Below are 14,725 nucleotides of genomic sequence, written 5' to 3' on the forward strand. Positions count from 1 at the left end.
TGCATGAGAAATGCCGTTGGGTACAAAGACCAATTTGGAGACTAAGTATTGTTGAGTGTGCTTTGAACCCTGAACACATGACCATTCATGGCTTATTGTCCTCTGGAAGGAGGGAACCACCTTGGCCCAGAGCTTAGAAGTGCCAGGTCACAGGGCTGCTCCCCTGAGGGTTGTGGTGTGTGTGTGTGTGTGTGTGTGTGTGTGTGTGTGTGTGTGTTTAAATGAGGATAGATTGCTTTTCAATCTGGAGATTGTGAAATCATGAAGGTCATGGAGTCTTCAACAAACCCCTGGTATCTTGGATTATGCTACAAGCCCAAGAAGCTGATGGCTTCTGAGCAGGAATGCTCAGAATAAGCCCCTCTCCCTGGATAGCTCTGTGTGGAGGCAAGACAGGGTCTTTCAGAACGGGCACCATGCCTAGACAGCTGTCAGGATGTTCCTGAAGAGCACAGCCATAGCCCCCTTTTCAGGTTGGTGGAGCTGTGGTGGGGTATGTGTTGTGTGCCTCAAGTCACCACATAAGGCAGAACTGTTATATAACCAAAATACCGTCAACTGTGTCTTAACCTGTTCTCAGGGTGGAGCAAGTCAGCGTGAAGGAAAGCACAGTCTGTGCAGTTGACATCCTCGGGAATGGCTGCAAATGGAACCCAGGCACTGGCTCGTGCTGGGCAAGTGCTCTACCATAGGCCTGTGCTCCATGTAGTTTAGTTTAAATCTTGCTTGTCTTAGTTAGCTTCCGTGTTGCTGTGATAGACACCATAACCAAAAGCAGCGTGGGGGAGGAAAGGACTTCTTTGGCCTATGTGTTACTGTCCTTCATCCAGGGAACTCAAGTCAGCAGCTTGCAGCAGAAACCACAGGGGAGCACTGCTTGCTAGCTTGCTTCCTCTCCCCCACTCAGCCACTTTCCTCACACAACCCAGGCCTAGCTACCCAGGGACGCACTGCTGAGGTAATGGGCCTCTGACTTCAGTGCTCTCAGGCCAGTTGAATGGAAGCTCTCTGTTAGTCCTTTCTCTGGGTGTGCCAGTTCGGCAACTGCAGTGAGTCTGACTGCAGTACACAGTGCTGTAGAGGAGTCACAAGGGGGCATCTGACTTTTTCTAATTTGTTATTTTCCCTTGTCCTTTTCTCTTCCAAGCTCAAGCAGTTGTCACTCCCCAAACCATAGGTATTGCTCTCCTGAGCTCTTGTGTGAACACGGAGATCAGGGCCAGAAATCAGGGTAGTGGATAGTCACATGGTTCCATGGGGTACTCCAGAAACTGGGTGCTACTGTGTATGACCTCCCATGGCTCCCTATTACTGTTCCTCTATCAAAGTGGTGACTGAGCTTCAGATGCATCCTAGGCCAAAGTCACTTAGCTGGTTAGAGCTGAAGACCAAGCTCTTTCTCATTCCAGAGTGTACACTGCATATGTAAATTTCAAATACACACACACACACACACACACACACACACACACTCATTCACTCATCCCTTAAACCAAGGTCCTTAGAGATAGTCTTCTGAGGTCTAGTGATAATTATTAAACACGTCCTTATCTCACTGTTAAGTATGATGTAATCTGTTGTATAAATGACTTGTTTGAAATTCCTTTTAGAAGAGAAAATAGTCTCTTAGCCTGCTTTTTTTTAATAAGTAAAAATGGCCACTTTCATCTCTTTATTCTGGTCAGATCTAATCGGGCACTGATCAACGTTTGGATCCCATCTGTGTTTCTCCGAGGCAAAGCAGCCAATGCATTTCACGTGTATCAGGTAAGTACCTGGGTTTCATGCCGACCAGTATTGTGCTTGTGCCATGGTGCTTTGCATGTTGGCACAAGGATCTGAGCTGATGAGGTGGTGTGTGGCCACTGGTCAGGTAGAAGGATGTGCATGGAGTTTCCTGTTGTTGCCTTGTGTTGCTGTTGCTCTGTGACTTTGCCAGCTGTCTGAAGCTTGACGGCTGTTCCCCACAGCACCACACCCACTCTTCTTATCTGGCTTCAGCCAGGACCTGGTTCATGTCTCATAGTCCATCTTGAATCTCAGGCCTGTGGCTGAATCTTGGGGTTAGGGGTAAGACTTTGATTTTCACGGCTGGCTCAGTTTGGCCCTGTACCAGGGTTGGCAGTGATCTCACTCAACCATGTGTCTGAGAGTGGGAAAAGGACCCTAATAAAAATCAGACTATGCTTTTGTTGTTTTGAGACAGGATCTTGGTACATGGCCTAGGCTGGCCTTAAACGTGCAAGTGTGTGGATTACAGGTGTGCCACCATGCCCAGTCAGGTTACACATTGCAAAAGAAAGGGCCCTTTTTCTGCAAACAAGCCTCAGAAGTGTCCAAGCACTGTTTGCAGGAGTGCTGCAGAGTCGAGCTCTGCAGGATCTGTGTGCTCTGGAGATAGTTCTGCAAGCAGATTTGTGGGGATTTGGATGTGTATGTTTTAGTTCCATGCGTAGCCTATGCATTAGCCCGTGTCTGGCAGTGCTTCTGGTTGGTATTTGGAAACATTTTAGGCAGTTTTCCATGTCTCTGATAATGGATAGAAATGACTTATTTAAATAATGGAACCACTAGGAATTATTTATAAGATTTTTTAATGCATATTATTTAGACTTGAGGTAATTTCTAGAGAAGCATATAGAAAAGAATGATAAAAGCAAAGAGAAAAATAGACCAGGGTTGGATAACTCAAAGGGCTTAAAAGGAAAGAGCAGAGACTGTATTTATTCTGAGGTCCAATCTAGTCCTTTCTGAATTTCCTACAGGCTTCCTGGCAGCCATTGTGAAAAGGAAAGGCAGTTGGTTATTCTGAGTAATTAATTCCATTGCTAACAACAAAGGCTGTTAATTCCTCCCAGAGAGCTAAAAAGAAACCTCCACATGGGGCTTCAGAGTGAGGAAGGCAGGGACCGATGATCCTCCACTGTACCCTGTGGCAACTTACTGTCTACTTTCTAAGGATCTCCTTTCCGGCAGCACAGCCACAACCACAGATGACCCCATGCCTGTGAAGAGCCCTGTGTGGCTCTCCAGCAGAACCGTGCTGTGTCCCATCACAGCCACCAGCCACACATGGTCGTTAGATTCTGATTATTAGAACCAAATAAATTGAACACCTGTTTGCTGGCCACACTGGTCATGTTTCAGGTGCTCACTGCTGTGTCTGTATCTGTGGTGGCCTTGGTCACGTGGTCATGTTTCCGGTGCTCACTGCTGTGCCTGTGGTGGCTGTGTTGTTGCATGGCAAGGGCACTGTCTCTATCAGAGTGGAAGCAGCTTGAGAACTGTGCCTCCCCTGGAGGGGGACAGCAGGGCCTCTTGTTGCTAGTTTAGAAGACAGTGTCTAGAGTTCAAATGACGGAGCTTTTGGGAGAGCCTTCCCTCATAGTGCTTCTACTGCTTCAAGTGCAAGGTGCCTAACTATCTAGCATTACAGTGTGACCCTGTCATCTACAAGATGTGGAGCCACAGTCATAACTATTTGGAACACGTGTCCTGCGGGCTGCAGGTTAGACATGCCTGCCTCCTCTCTGGAGGATGTCCCAGCTTTATGCCCTCCCTTGTCCCTACTTGCGTAACACAGGAAGCTGGTGATTGACACCTTTGGCCAACAACAGGTGTCATTTGTTTTCTCTATGTTTATTTTTGCATTTGCCTCTGACTTATGACACAATTCTGCTTTCTCATATATGAGGTACAATCTTTAAAAATAAAATTTAAGTAAATTGGAAATGAGTCAGCTTAAAGAATAATACTAAATTTACAATAGAGAATAGAGCAACAGGCTAAGGGTGATGCCAGGTGGGAACATTGGCATAGGAATGACTAGGCTAAGTTAGTAATATAAATAATAATTACCATCTGCAGGTATCCTACTCCCACACTGATTTGCATGCTATGAGAATTAGCTGTCAGTGCTCATAGCAACTCTGTGAGGTAAGACAGTTTTATACCTGACTCATGATACGGAAACAAATACACAGAGAAACACATTTAATGACACGGCTTTTTAGTGCACACTGCCACTCCTGACAAATTTTAGATTTAGTCTCATTGTTTTAGCTGCTCTCCTGGTGCTATGATAAATGCTCTGAAAAAAGCAACCTAAGGGAGAAAGTGTATCTGGACCCTCTCTGTCCTACCAGCCAGCTCTCAAATAACCACACGGAGACTTCTTGTTAGTTGTGAGAGCTTGGCAATAGCTTAGGCTTGTTCTTAACTAGTTCTCATAACTTAAATCAACCCATATCTTTCAATCTACATCCTTTTAAGTGATTTGGTTACCTTTATTCTGTATTCCCCATCCTACTTCCTCTCTGTCTGGCTTACAACTCTCTGCATCTCCACCCTTCTTCCCAGCATCTTCTGTGCCCTGAAAATCCTGCCTAACTAATTGGTTGTTCAGATTTTTATTAAACCAATCCAAGCAACAAATCTGCACAGTGTACAAAAAAATTATTCTACATTTTCCCCTCTTTGTCTAAATAAAAAGGAATGGTTTTAACTCTAACATAATAAAACTATAAACAATAAGAACAATTATCAGGTAAGAATTATATTTACAATGTCCAGTCCATTTGTATTTGGCATATTTGTAGAAAATATTCCATTATTTATTTTATCTTGATGAGTTCAAAACTCTGTACCTAATTTATCTTCTATTATAACTAAGGAAAATTGCAACTATAAATACCTACTCTTCAACTCCATTAAAAAACCCAGAAGGATATAATATTACCTTAGTAAACAGGAAGTGCAGAGCAAGCAGCTTTTAAAACTGAAATAAATGACAGAAACAGCTGACTGTCACCCGAGGTTCCTCTGCAATGTTGGGGCATCCATCTTTGGCCTACAGGCCTAGAAAATCTTATAGACTTTTTTTGTGAAAGAGAAATTTTTGAAGGATTGTCCTATCCTGCCTTGGCAAAGTTTGGCAGTCCATTTTCTTTGTGTCCTGCCAGTCCAGTTTGGCCAGCACACTATCAGCAGTCAAGGCAAGGACAGTTAAAGAAAGCATATTTTGTATTGGAGGGTCTCTGATGCCCATCATCTTCTTTAAAGTAGATTGGTACTACCAGGAACAGATGTGTCTCACTGTCATCAAAAGCCTTATGTTATTCAGATACAATCTGAAGATCCATGAAGAGTTTAATGACCACCTGATCTTGAGAGCATACCTAATATGACTATAAGTTTGATAGTTGTAGATGACTATTAACATGTATTTATTTTCCTAAATAAATTTTAAAGACTAATTGCCTTAAACAGGAATAGAAATGTAGATATAGTATAACAAAAATAGCCTTAAATTTGTATCAATATACAAAAATCCATACCTATGGCACCACCTGGAACCGTGGTCAGGCAAGGGCCTGAGGAGTAAACAACACACAGAGATATGGGTCACTCTTGAAGTAAGAACGCCAATTTTATTATGTTCCCAGCAGCTTGTATAGTGCTTTCCTTGACTAGTGGCCACACTCTAGTTCTGGGGATTTTCCATTGCAAGCCCACCAGAAACCACTTCCTTGTTATCAGGAACTCCTGGGGGTTTTGTGCTCAGAGCAGCTGCAGGCATAGGAAAACAAGTTGTTTACTCCAGTAGGCAAGGGGTCATAGAAAGTTCAGAGTCAGAGGGTCTGCAGCTCCCTACATGTACCAGTGTAAAATATTTGAGACTTGTTGTTGTTTAAAAGTAGATTCAACAATCCACAATTTTATCTCACCATTATATCCTACATTCCCATTTTTTTCTTCAGAAAGAGATCTTTGAATCTAATTCCTTTGTTTAGCTTTTGTCCTGACTGTGACCAATAACAACTTGTAACCAACTTCCCTAAATGATGAGAAACATCTATAGCCCATCAAATGATCAAAAACCACTTACCACATTTCTTGGGAATGTGGGCGTCATGTTCTCCAAACTGCTTCCTGTTGTCTGGGGTACTGTAATCTTTAGGAGACCGTAGACAAATTGGTATAATTGTCAAGTCTTGAGAGAGTTAGCTGAATTATTTGTTGTTCAGTCTCTGTGCAATGGAAAAGCACAAGACTTATCTGCAGTCCTGGCTAGAATAGTCTGTGAGGCTGGACCATCTCAGCCAGCAGTCTTGAAGATGCTCTGAATGCAGAACTCTGAGGAAACTTCACCAGGAGCACCCTGAGAGGCTGGATCGCGTGGCCCACCTGTTTTCATTGGTAGATCTGGTGTCCTTGCTCTGAAAATACATAGACTTTCAAAGGTAACATACATATCTGCATTAACACAAGTATGGGATATATGGTATGCACAAGTCACCTAAGGAGGATTCTGTGTTTGAGCAGGTAAAAGGCATCTGTCAACTTTATAAGTCTGTTTGGGCTGCATAACCAACTGTAATATAAATCTCCATCCATATGAATGGATGGCATGTAACAATAAGTCATGAGGACACTAGCCAACAAGATTTATCATGTCTCATCTCAGAGCTGTTCCCATGTCAAGGGATCAGCTTACATGTTACTGTAGTCTGTTTTGGCTTCCTCCCCCATGTGTGTAGCCAATATACTCACTCAGGAGGTTTCCTCCAATGAAACCTGATCTTTACTAATCTGGACGGATGAAAAAACAACAAAAAAAGGATAACCTCTTCCCTAAAGCAATACTGGCTTCAATTTTAAAATTAAGGAATTTCTAAAGTATTTAGGCTGGTTTAATGCACCAGTTTCTTTCACAACTGCATGGCTGCAGCTGTTGTTTTCTTACCAGCATTCAGAAAAATTTAAGGTCAGTGCAGTACCATGCAGGACCCAGACTCCCTGCATATTTTCCATCCTTATGTGGCTTATGTTTTAATTACATTACTCTCTCTTTAAAGACTTTGTAATTTTTAAAATATTTATTTATGACTATACCCTTAAGCCTATGCACATTGTTAAACACACTATAACCTGTTTAGAGGGTTTTCCCCCATCTGAACCTGATTTACTGTGTATCGTAACCTTTTCTGTCTGCATGAGCAAAACCTTAAACCCACCACACGGCTGAGCTCATGGTTTACTGGCGGCTCAAGCACACACGCCGCTGAAAGGAGAGTTGTGTCCCTCTACTGCGGCTGACATGAAAGACACTAGACTAGGAAGCCACGTTTGAACCCCTTTCTGTGTGTCTAGAACCTTTTTGAAGCTCTCTAGGGTCTTGTGTGGATACATGTGCCTGGGCTTTGGGCACATCTGTAGTCTGACCTTTTCTGTCCCACCAGCCAGCTCCCAAACAGCCACATGGAGACTTTATATTAATTAGGAAAGCTTGACCCATCACTTAGGCTTGTTATAACTAGTCCTTATAACTTAAATTAACCCCTATCTTTTAATTTATATACTTTCAAGTGGCTCGGTTACCTTTATTCTGTACTCCCAATCCTGTGTCCTCTCAGTCTGACTGGTGACTCTTTGTGTCTCTGTCCTTTTTCCCAGCATCTTTTCTGCCCCTCAAATCCTGCCTAGCTATTGGCCATTCAGCTTTTTATTAAATCAGTCTGAGTGACAATCTTCACAGTGTACAAAAAGATTATTCTACAACAGGAAGGGGTTTCTTTTGGCTCACATTTGCAGAGGGATACAGTCCATCAAGGCAAGAAAGTCCTGGGCAGAGACAAGAGGCTGGCTGGTCACAGTATGTCTGCACTAAAGATGCTGGGAAGTGCTGCTGTTTTTTAAAGCTTGAAGATCTGCCCTCAGTGACCTACTTCCTTCATCAAGACTCTGCCTCCTAAAGATTCCACAGCCTTTGCAAACAGAGCTATCAGTTGGGGACCAAGTGTTCAAATGTGTGAGCCTGTGGAATACAATTTGTATTCAGATCACAACATAGAATCAATTCCTTTAGGAACTCTAGAAAAATGGTTAGTACAACTGCTGATTCCAAAGGGAGGGGCCCAGCCTGGCTCAGATTTGCTGCAAAGAGAGCCACCTGAATCTCTGAGATGATGGGAGGCATCTGGACCTCTCCAGTGTGCAGTGTGTACACAAGCATGGATGCACAAAAGCCAGACAGAAACAGTTTGCTGTCTCACAGTGACCACTCCAGTCACAGCAGGGTGAGAGCTGCTCCCTCAGGACATACTGTTGGTGTAATGTCAGGTCCCCCAAGCCTGCCTGGAGGAATGGCTTGAGACTGTATTCTCCAATTATAAAGGCTGGAAAGCAAATGGGCTGCATTCTGCGTTGCACAGATGCTCACTCTCAGCCCCTGTGCTTGTACAAATTCAGAAAAGGATTCTAGCAGGAGCCATTATGGGTTCTCAGGAGTGCAGTGAGCATTCTAGCAGGAGCCGTTGTGGGTCCTCGGGAGGGCAATAGAACAAAACCAACACTGGCTTCCAGTGTCTTTCCAGTTTACTGCTTTTCATCCTGAGGATATTTTGCACTGTGGGACCACTGATGTCTGGCTGCCACCAAGCAGTGACCAGAGACAAACATGGATGAGCCAGATGGGAAACAAATGCATACTCAGCCACCTCAGTGTGCCGGCCCTCCCACCACGTTTTCTCCCTCTCCCCCGTTCTTTCTTAGTACTCAGTTGTGTTTGCAGTTTGATTTCTCCTCACTGCCACGTGGTGTAATTAAGTTCACCATTGGTTGATCAATACATTTCTAACATATACATCTGCAAATGTTTAATCTGGTTCTCCAGGTGATACCACAACTTCCAAACAAGCTGAATATCTGTGCTAATCATGGTAAACTGAAATGTTTAGAGCTTAGTATTGGACCTGAAAAACAATCCAGTTTTGTTTTCCCCTTGACAAAAGCTGCAGCTACTACATTGACAAGAAATAGCACATCAGCACATGTACTCCTGGGCCCGCAAGTCCTTCCCTCTAAGTACACCTGCATTTGCTGTCTATGTGAGATTCATTCAGTCTTTGATTCCACTCACCAGAAGCTTGACCCAATTAGGATTCCATTGTACAATGTTACTTTGTTTCAGGGAGATCTTTTTCTTCTGGTACAGCTCTTTTACCTAGAGGCCACGGGTATTGTTATGGTCGGGAGGAAGGGTGGTACCCTAGGAAGACTCCCTCAGTATTTGAGCACCTGCCCTCCCTACTGTCCCAGTCCTGCCAGAGAAATGTTTGTAGCCAGAATGTTAAAGGTTTATCCAATTGAGCATGTTTGTGTGGAGGACGCCAGGGGATTGCATTTTTTGCCAATATCAATAATAGATCACAGGCACTCAGTAGGATATATGGGGCCCAGGTGGTCTGGAAGGGGCAGTGTTTTTAGACTCCAGGCTTTAGGTTTCTTGTCTTCTTTCATCTTCCTTCCTTAGGTGGTATGCCTCAAGTGTCTTTTATCTCCAGCTCCATCTTTATGTACCTGTGGCTCTGCAGAGAGAGGTGTCTGCTGAGTAAGACATAGCCAAGTTGCATGCAGAAATGGGGGCTGCAGTGCAGAAGCACAGGCCCTAGAATGTGACATTTCATGGTTGGGGAAGGACTAACCAGTTCCGAGGCTGGAGCTCCTTCCTCCCACTTGTACTTGCTTCCACCTGTTGCATCTGCTGTGACTGCGGTGGTCAGGAGAGCCTACTGTGGGCTTGCCATATGGTGAGCGTGATTTCTTCAGCTAGTATCAGCTAATTGCTGTAGACCATGAAAAGCCCTGTGCAGTCTCCCTTTCTAGAACATCCCTCCCACAGCACTTGAGTTCTAGGGATTGCGGCACTTATTCTCCAGCTGTTCTTGGAGCACTCAGGCCTCCTAGGAAGTCTCTTTTGGTCTCAGGTGTCACTGTTATTTTTTGTTCCTGGTTTTGTCTTTACAAACAGGAGGGTTTTTTCCTCTTTATTCGTATAATTTAATTGTCCCTAAGCTGATAACAAAGGACCTGCTATATGCCATGCCTGTGCTTAACTTCTGCAAAACCGGTGGTGAGTTACATTGGCCACTGAGCTTTGCTTCAGTAACCTGACATCTTAGTGGGAGGCCGGAGCTGTGAGTGAAGCTGTATTCTGCAGGAGCAGGGAGGGTGGCATCCACAGCAGCACACCCCAGTTGCACCTTAGCGTGTGTGCCTCGCCACATGTGATGACAACATGTAAATGCTGAGCACATGTGATTATGTGGACATGACCCTTTAGGGTCCTCACTTTACCAAATTACTTTGGTCATGTTCCGATAATGAAAAGTCTTGATTGGCATTCAGTTTGTCACACCTTTCATATGACCTTCCCAGAGGCCTTCAGGGAACAAAGCTCCCTTATTTCTGAGGGACCTGGTGTCTAGAGGGTGGGTGGACACACAGGACCTGTGTTTGGGTAGCTGCAGAGCAAAGGCAGTACCTGTAAGAGGTTCCAAGGAGCCCAGAAGTCTTTATGGAGGTGAGACCTGATGTTGTGTTACCTTGATGCTCATTCTCATTTCATGCATTTGACACATGAACTGGACATTACTGTCCACAGGCCCTTGTGTCAGATGAGGTGATGGTGAGTCATGGGTTGAGGAATTTCCTCTAAGTCAGTGTTAACATCTGACCTTGTTGCTCTCAGTGTCCTTCCCATGGGACTCCCTACCCAGCCACCTAACTGCATAGGCAAATGCCATGGATTTGTTTTGGTAAAGCAGTCTCAGTAACAGAAGTCCTCTGAAGGAGTGGTTCTCAACCTTCCCAATGCTGTAGCATTTAATATAGTTCCTCATGCTGTGCTGATCCCCAACCATAAAATTATTTTTGTTGCTACTTCATAACTGTAATTTTGCTACCGATATAAATCATAATGTAAGTGTCTGTGTTTTCTGATGGTCTTATGTGACCCCTGTGAAGGACTGTTTGACCCCGAAAGGGGTCTCGACCCATAGGTTGAGAACCACTGCTCTAAAGGTTCTCTTCCCCCATTGCTCACTCCTCTTGCTAACATAGCAGCTGGTACTGGTGACAAAGTAATGTTCTCACAGTTGCAGAGTGTACTGCAAGACTGGAATGTGGATTTGCTGAGTCCCCAGGGCCATGAGAAATCAGTAAGGGTGGACTTCCTTGGTCACCAAGTGGTAGAGTTTTCAATGTATTCTCGGTTAGAAATATGTAGTCAGTGCCCCATTTCATATTTAGAAGGCTTAAGGACATGCCCTGTAAACAGCGACAGAGAAGTGGACACACCACATGGGTAGGTATCAGGGTTAACTCCCTTTTGATATTTGCTTTTTCTTGGGGAAATCCAATGCAATAGATTACATAAAATCAGATCCCCAGTAACAGGGAGCAGAAGGTGGAAGCGTCAGGCTACTAGAGTCCTCTGCTGTCTCTAATTGCCTCTGCACACACACAACCTTTGTTTCCTCTATAGAGTTGTGGGCACAGAGGTCAGGCCAGTGACCTGATAGGTCATGGAGTTGACACAGTGGTTGGTCATGGGGATTCCCTGCCTGCCCTGCTCTTCCTTCTGTGCTCATGGCTGAGTGGTCCCAGTTTTGTGATCATTTGCTATGTATATGGTTTGGGTTGGCAAGCTGGGCTTGGGATTGGGCAAGGTACAACTGTGTAATTATTGAATAACAGATATCAGAGGAATTACTTCAGGAGAACAAAAGGTATAACCAGCCACTGTTGGGGATACAGTGCTGGGAATGAGGAGCAGGAACGTGAATGAATAGGGGGTGGAGAAGAGAGCCATAGACATCAACTTTTCTCACTGCTGTGACCAAACACTTGACAGAGTAAACTTTAGGGTAGAGGGTTCATCTGGATTCCTGGTTTAGATGATATAGTTCATTATAGGAGGGAAGGCATGTGCCTCAGTAAGGGTTTCTATTGCTGTGAAGAGATACCATGACCACGGCAACTCTTATAAAGGAAAACATTTAATTGTGGTGACTTGCTTTCAGTTCAGAGGTTCAGTCCATCATTACCATGGCAGGACATGGTGGTGTGCAGGCAGACCTGGTGCTGGGGTAGCTGAGAGTACCACATCTTGCAGGCAACAGGAAATTGTCTGAGATACTGGGGGTAGCTTGAGTATAGGAGTATTGAAAGCCCACCCCCACATTGACACACTTTCTCTAACAAGGCTACACTGACTCTAACAAGGCCACACCTCCTAATAATGCCACACCCTTCAGAGGCCATTTTCTTTCAAACTACCACATTTCATTCCCTGTCCCCAAAGGCTTATAGCCATATCATAATAAAAATGCATTTGGCCCAACTTCAAAAGTCCCCATGGTCTATAGCAATATAAAACTTACTTAGAAGTCTAAAGTTCAAGGATTCATACAGTCTCTTTGTAATCACATGCAAAATCAAAATAAAAAAAATAGATCACATACTTCTAACTTATAATGACACAGGGAAAGAGAGTACAGTGAGGAAATACTGGACCAAAGCAAGACTAAAACCAGCTGGGCAAACTCCAAACTCTGCATTTCCATGTCTGATGTCAGTGTGCTCTTCAGATCTCCAGCTCCTTTCAGCTTGGTTGACGGCAGCGCACTTCTTTGTCTTGGGCTGGTTCCACTCCCTGTCAGCGGCTCTTCTCAGCTCGTGTCCCAGGACTCTGGCTTCTCCGACATCTTGGGGTCTCCAGGTCAATCCAGGCTGCACTCTCACAGCTTCATGAAATGACCTCTCTGCTAGGCCTCTGTTCAGGAACATCCTGACACATGCCTGTCTCAGCGGCTTTCCTTAGACAAAGGCAAATTCCATAGCCCCTTTCTTCTATCTCTAACTCCAGAACTGTGTGGCTGAAGCTGCCAAGTTCTGCCACTTACCGGGACTGGAACATGGCCTCTTTGTCAGTTACATCTTCACCAGTTTTCTGTTTTCCTCCACTGCCTAAGTTAGACTGTTCTGAAACTTGCTCTGTACACTAGGCTGGCCTCAAATGCAGAATTCCAACAGCCTCTGCCTTCTGAGTGCTGGGATTAAAGGCATGCACCACCATAGTGGGCTCTAAGCTTTTCTTTAATTACTTTTCACAAGTTGGATACTTAGCTGGGTGGGATCTTGTCCTGAGGTCACCACTCCCTTTATTCCATTTTTTAATCCGTTTATCTCCTTGAACACATGATTTAGCTCTATTCTATTTTTCTGATGCTCCTTTCTCTATCTGTACATTTTGTATTTTTATTTGCCAAGCTTGTTTCTTTTCATTATAAATCTTCATCAGAGTTAACACTAATAGCCACACAACAGAGTCTATACTTGGCTCTTTTGAGATTTCCTCTGCCAACGGAATTAATCCAAATGCTTCACTTTAGCTTCAGGCAGACTTTTTGGACAAAGGCAAAAGCAGCCACTTTCTTCACCAAAACATCACAAAACTGGTATCTAGACCACATATTAATATTTTTCTCCTCTGAAACCTCCTGGGTCTGACAGTTTAAATCATTATCAGCACCGTTGTCTTCCATGCTCTTACTAGTATGACCCATTATGCAGTGCTTAAAGCATTCCTTCATAACCTGTAGACAGAAGTTTCTTTCCCCCTTGGTCCCATAGCCATTCAGTCCCAACGAAACACACAGAGGCTTATATTTATTATAAACTGTATGGGCTATTAGTTCAGGATTATTATTACCTAGCTCTTACAACTTAACCCATAATTCTTGTCTATGTTTAACCATGTGGCTTGGTACCTTTTCTCAGTAAGTCATTCTCATCTTAATTTCTCTGTGTCTGACTGGTGACTAACTCTCTGTCTGTCCACTTCCCAGAATTCTCATAATCTGGTTGCATCGCCTGTATTTCCTGCCTGGATACTGGCCAGTGTTTTGTTAAACCAATATGAGTGACAAATCTGTATAGTGTACAGTAACATTATCCCACAGCAATAGCCCAAACTTGTAAAGTCCAAATTCTTTCAGATAAAAGCATGTTTGGGCCTATCACAGGAATACCCCAGGCCCTGGTACAAACTTCTGTCTTAGTTAGGGTTTCTATTGCTTTGAAGAGATACCATGACTACAGAAACTCTTATAAAGGAGTTATAATGTGTGCAGGCAGACATGGTGCTAGAGAAATAGCTGAGAGTCCTACATCTTGCAGGCAACAGAAAGTGATCTGAGACACTGGAAGTAGCTTGAGCATTGGATAACTGAAAGCCCACTCCCACAGTGACACACTTCCTCCAACACAGCCACACACCTACCCCAGCAAGGTCATACCTCCTAATAGTGCCACTCCCTTTGGGGGCCATTGTCTTTCAAACTACCACAGCATGGCAGCTGAGGCATCTGGAACCTCTCAGTGTGTGGCAGAGGGAGCTGGCAGTAGCTCATCACACAGCTGTGGCAGACAGGAAGCCTAGGGCTAGGTCCAGAAAGTGGTCCAGGTTGTAATTCTCAGGGTCTCACCCCTAGTGACTTACCCCCTCCTGCTATGCCTTCTGTCCCAGAAGGTTCCATACCCTCCCCCAACAGCACTACCTCCTGTGGTACATATGTAATGCCCTGCCCCAAACCTAACAAGATTCTAGCTGCAGGGTAGCTGGCAGTACTGCTGTATCCAGGGTTCCCTAAATGTCTAAGCACATAGCTCAGGGTTTGAGCTGGGGTATGTCAATTACAGCTGAAATAAAGCCTCATTAAGGCGACCTCCCTGAAGCTAACATAGTCACCACGGGATGTAGCTATAGTCACGTCCAGCACACTTTAGTTTCAGACCCAGATACACAGTATGGCATATGCTGGAATGGGACCCTGTAGTCACAGGAGGGGTGTGTCCCGGCCCTTCTCTCCCACGTCCTGCT

At 44.4% G+C, this 14,725-nt stretch overlaps 1 protein-coding gene across 4 annotated transcripts in view; it reads left to right on the forward strand.

Annotated features, from left to right (window-relative positions):
• Snx29 (sorting nexin 29) overlaps positions 1 to 14,725 on the forward strand; it is a 428,110-nt gene that overhangs the window by 320,768 nt on the left and 92,617 nt on the right. For all 4 annotated transcript variants that reach the window (XR_005285098.1, XM_038327322.1, XM_038327324.1 and 1 more), the window contains one exon: positions 1,686 to 1,767. Coding sequence is in view for 3 of the 4 variants with exons in the window: in XM_038327322.1 (XP_038183250.1) it covers positions 1,686 to 1,767 (82 nt within the window). In the remaining variant the exon portion in view is untranslated. The remainder of the gene's footprint in view (positions 1 to 1,685; positions 1,768 to 14,725) is intronic.

Source organism: Arvicola amphibius, chromosome 4, assembly GCF_903992535.2.
Source record: "Arvicola amphibius chromosome 4, mArvAmp1.2, whole genome shotgun sequence".
Classification (NCBI taxonomy): domain Eukaryota; kingdom Metazoa; phylum Chordata; class Mammalia; order Rodentia; family Cricetidae; genus Arvicola; species Arvicola amphibius.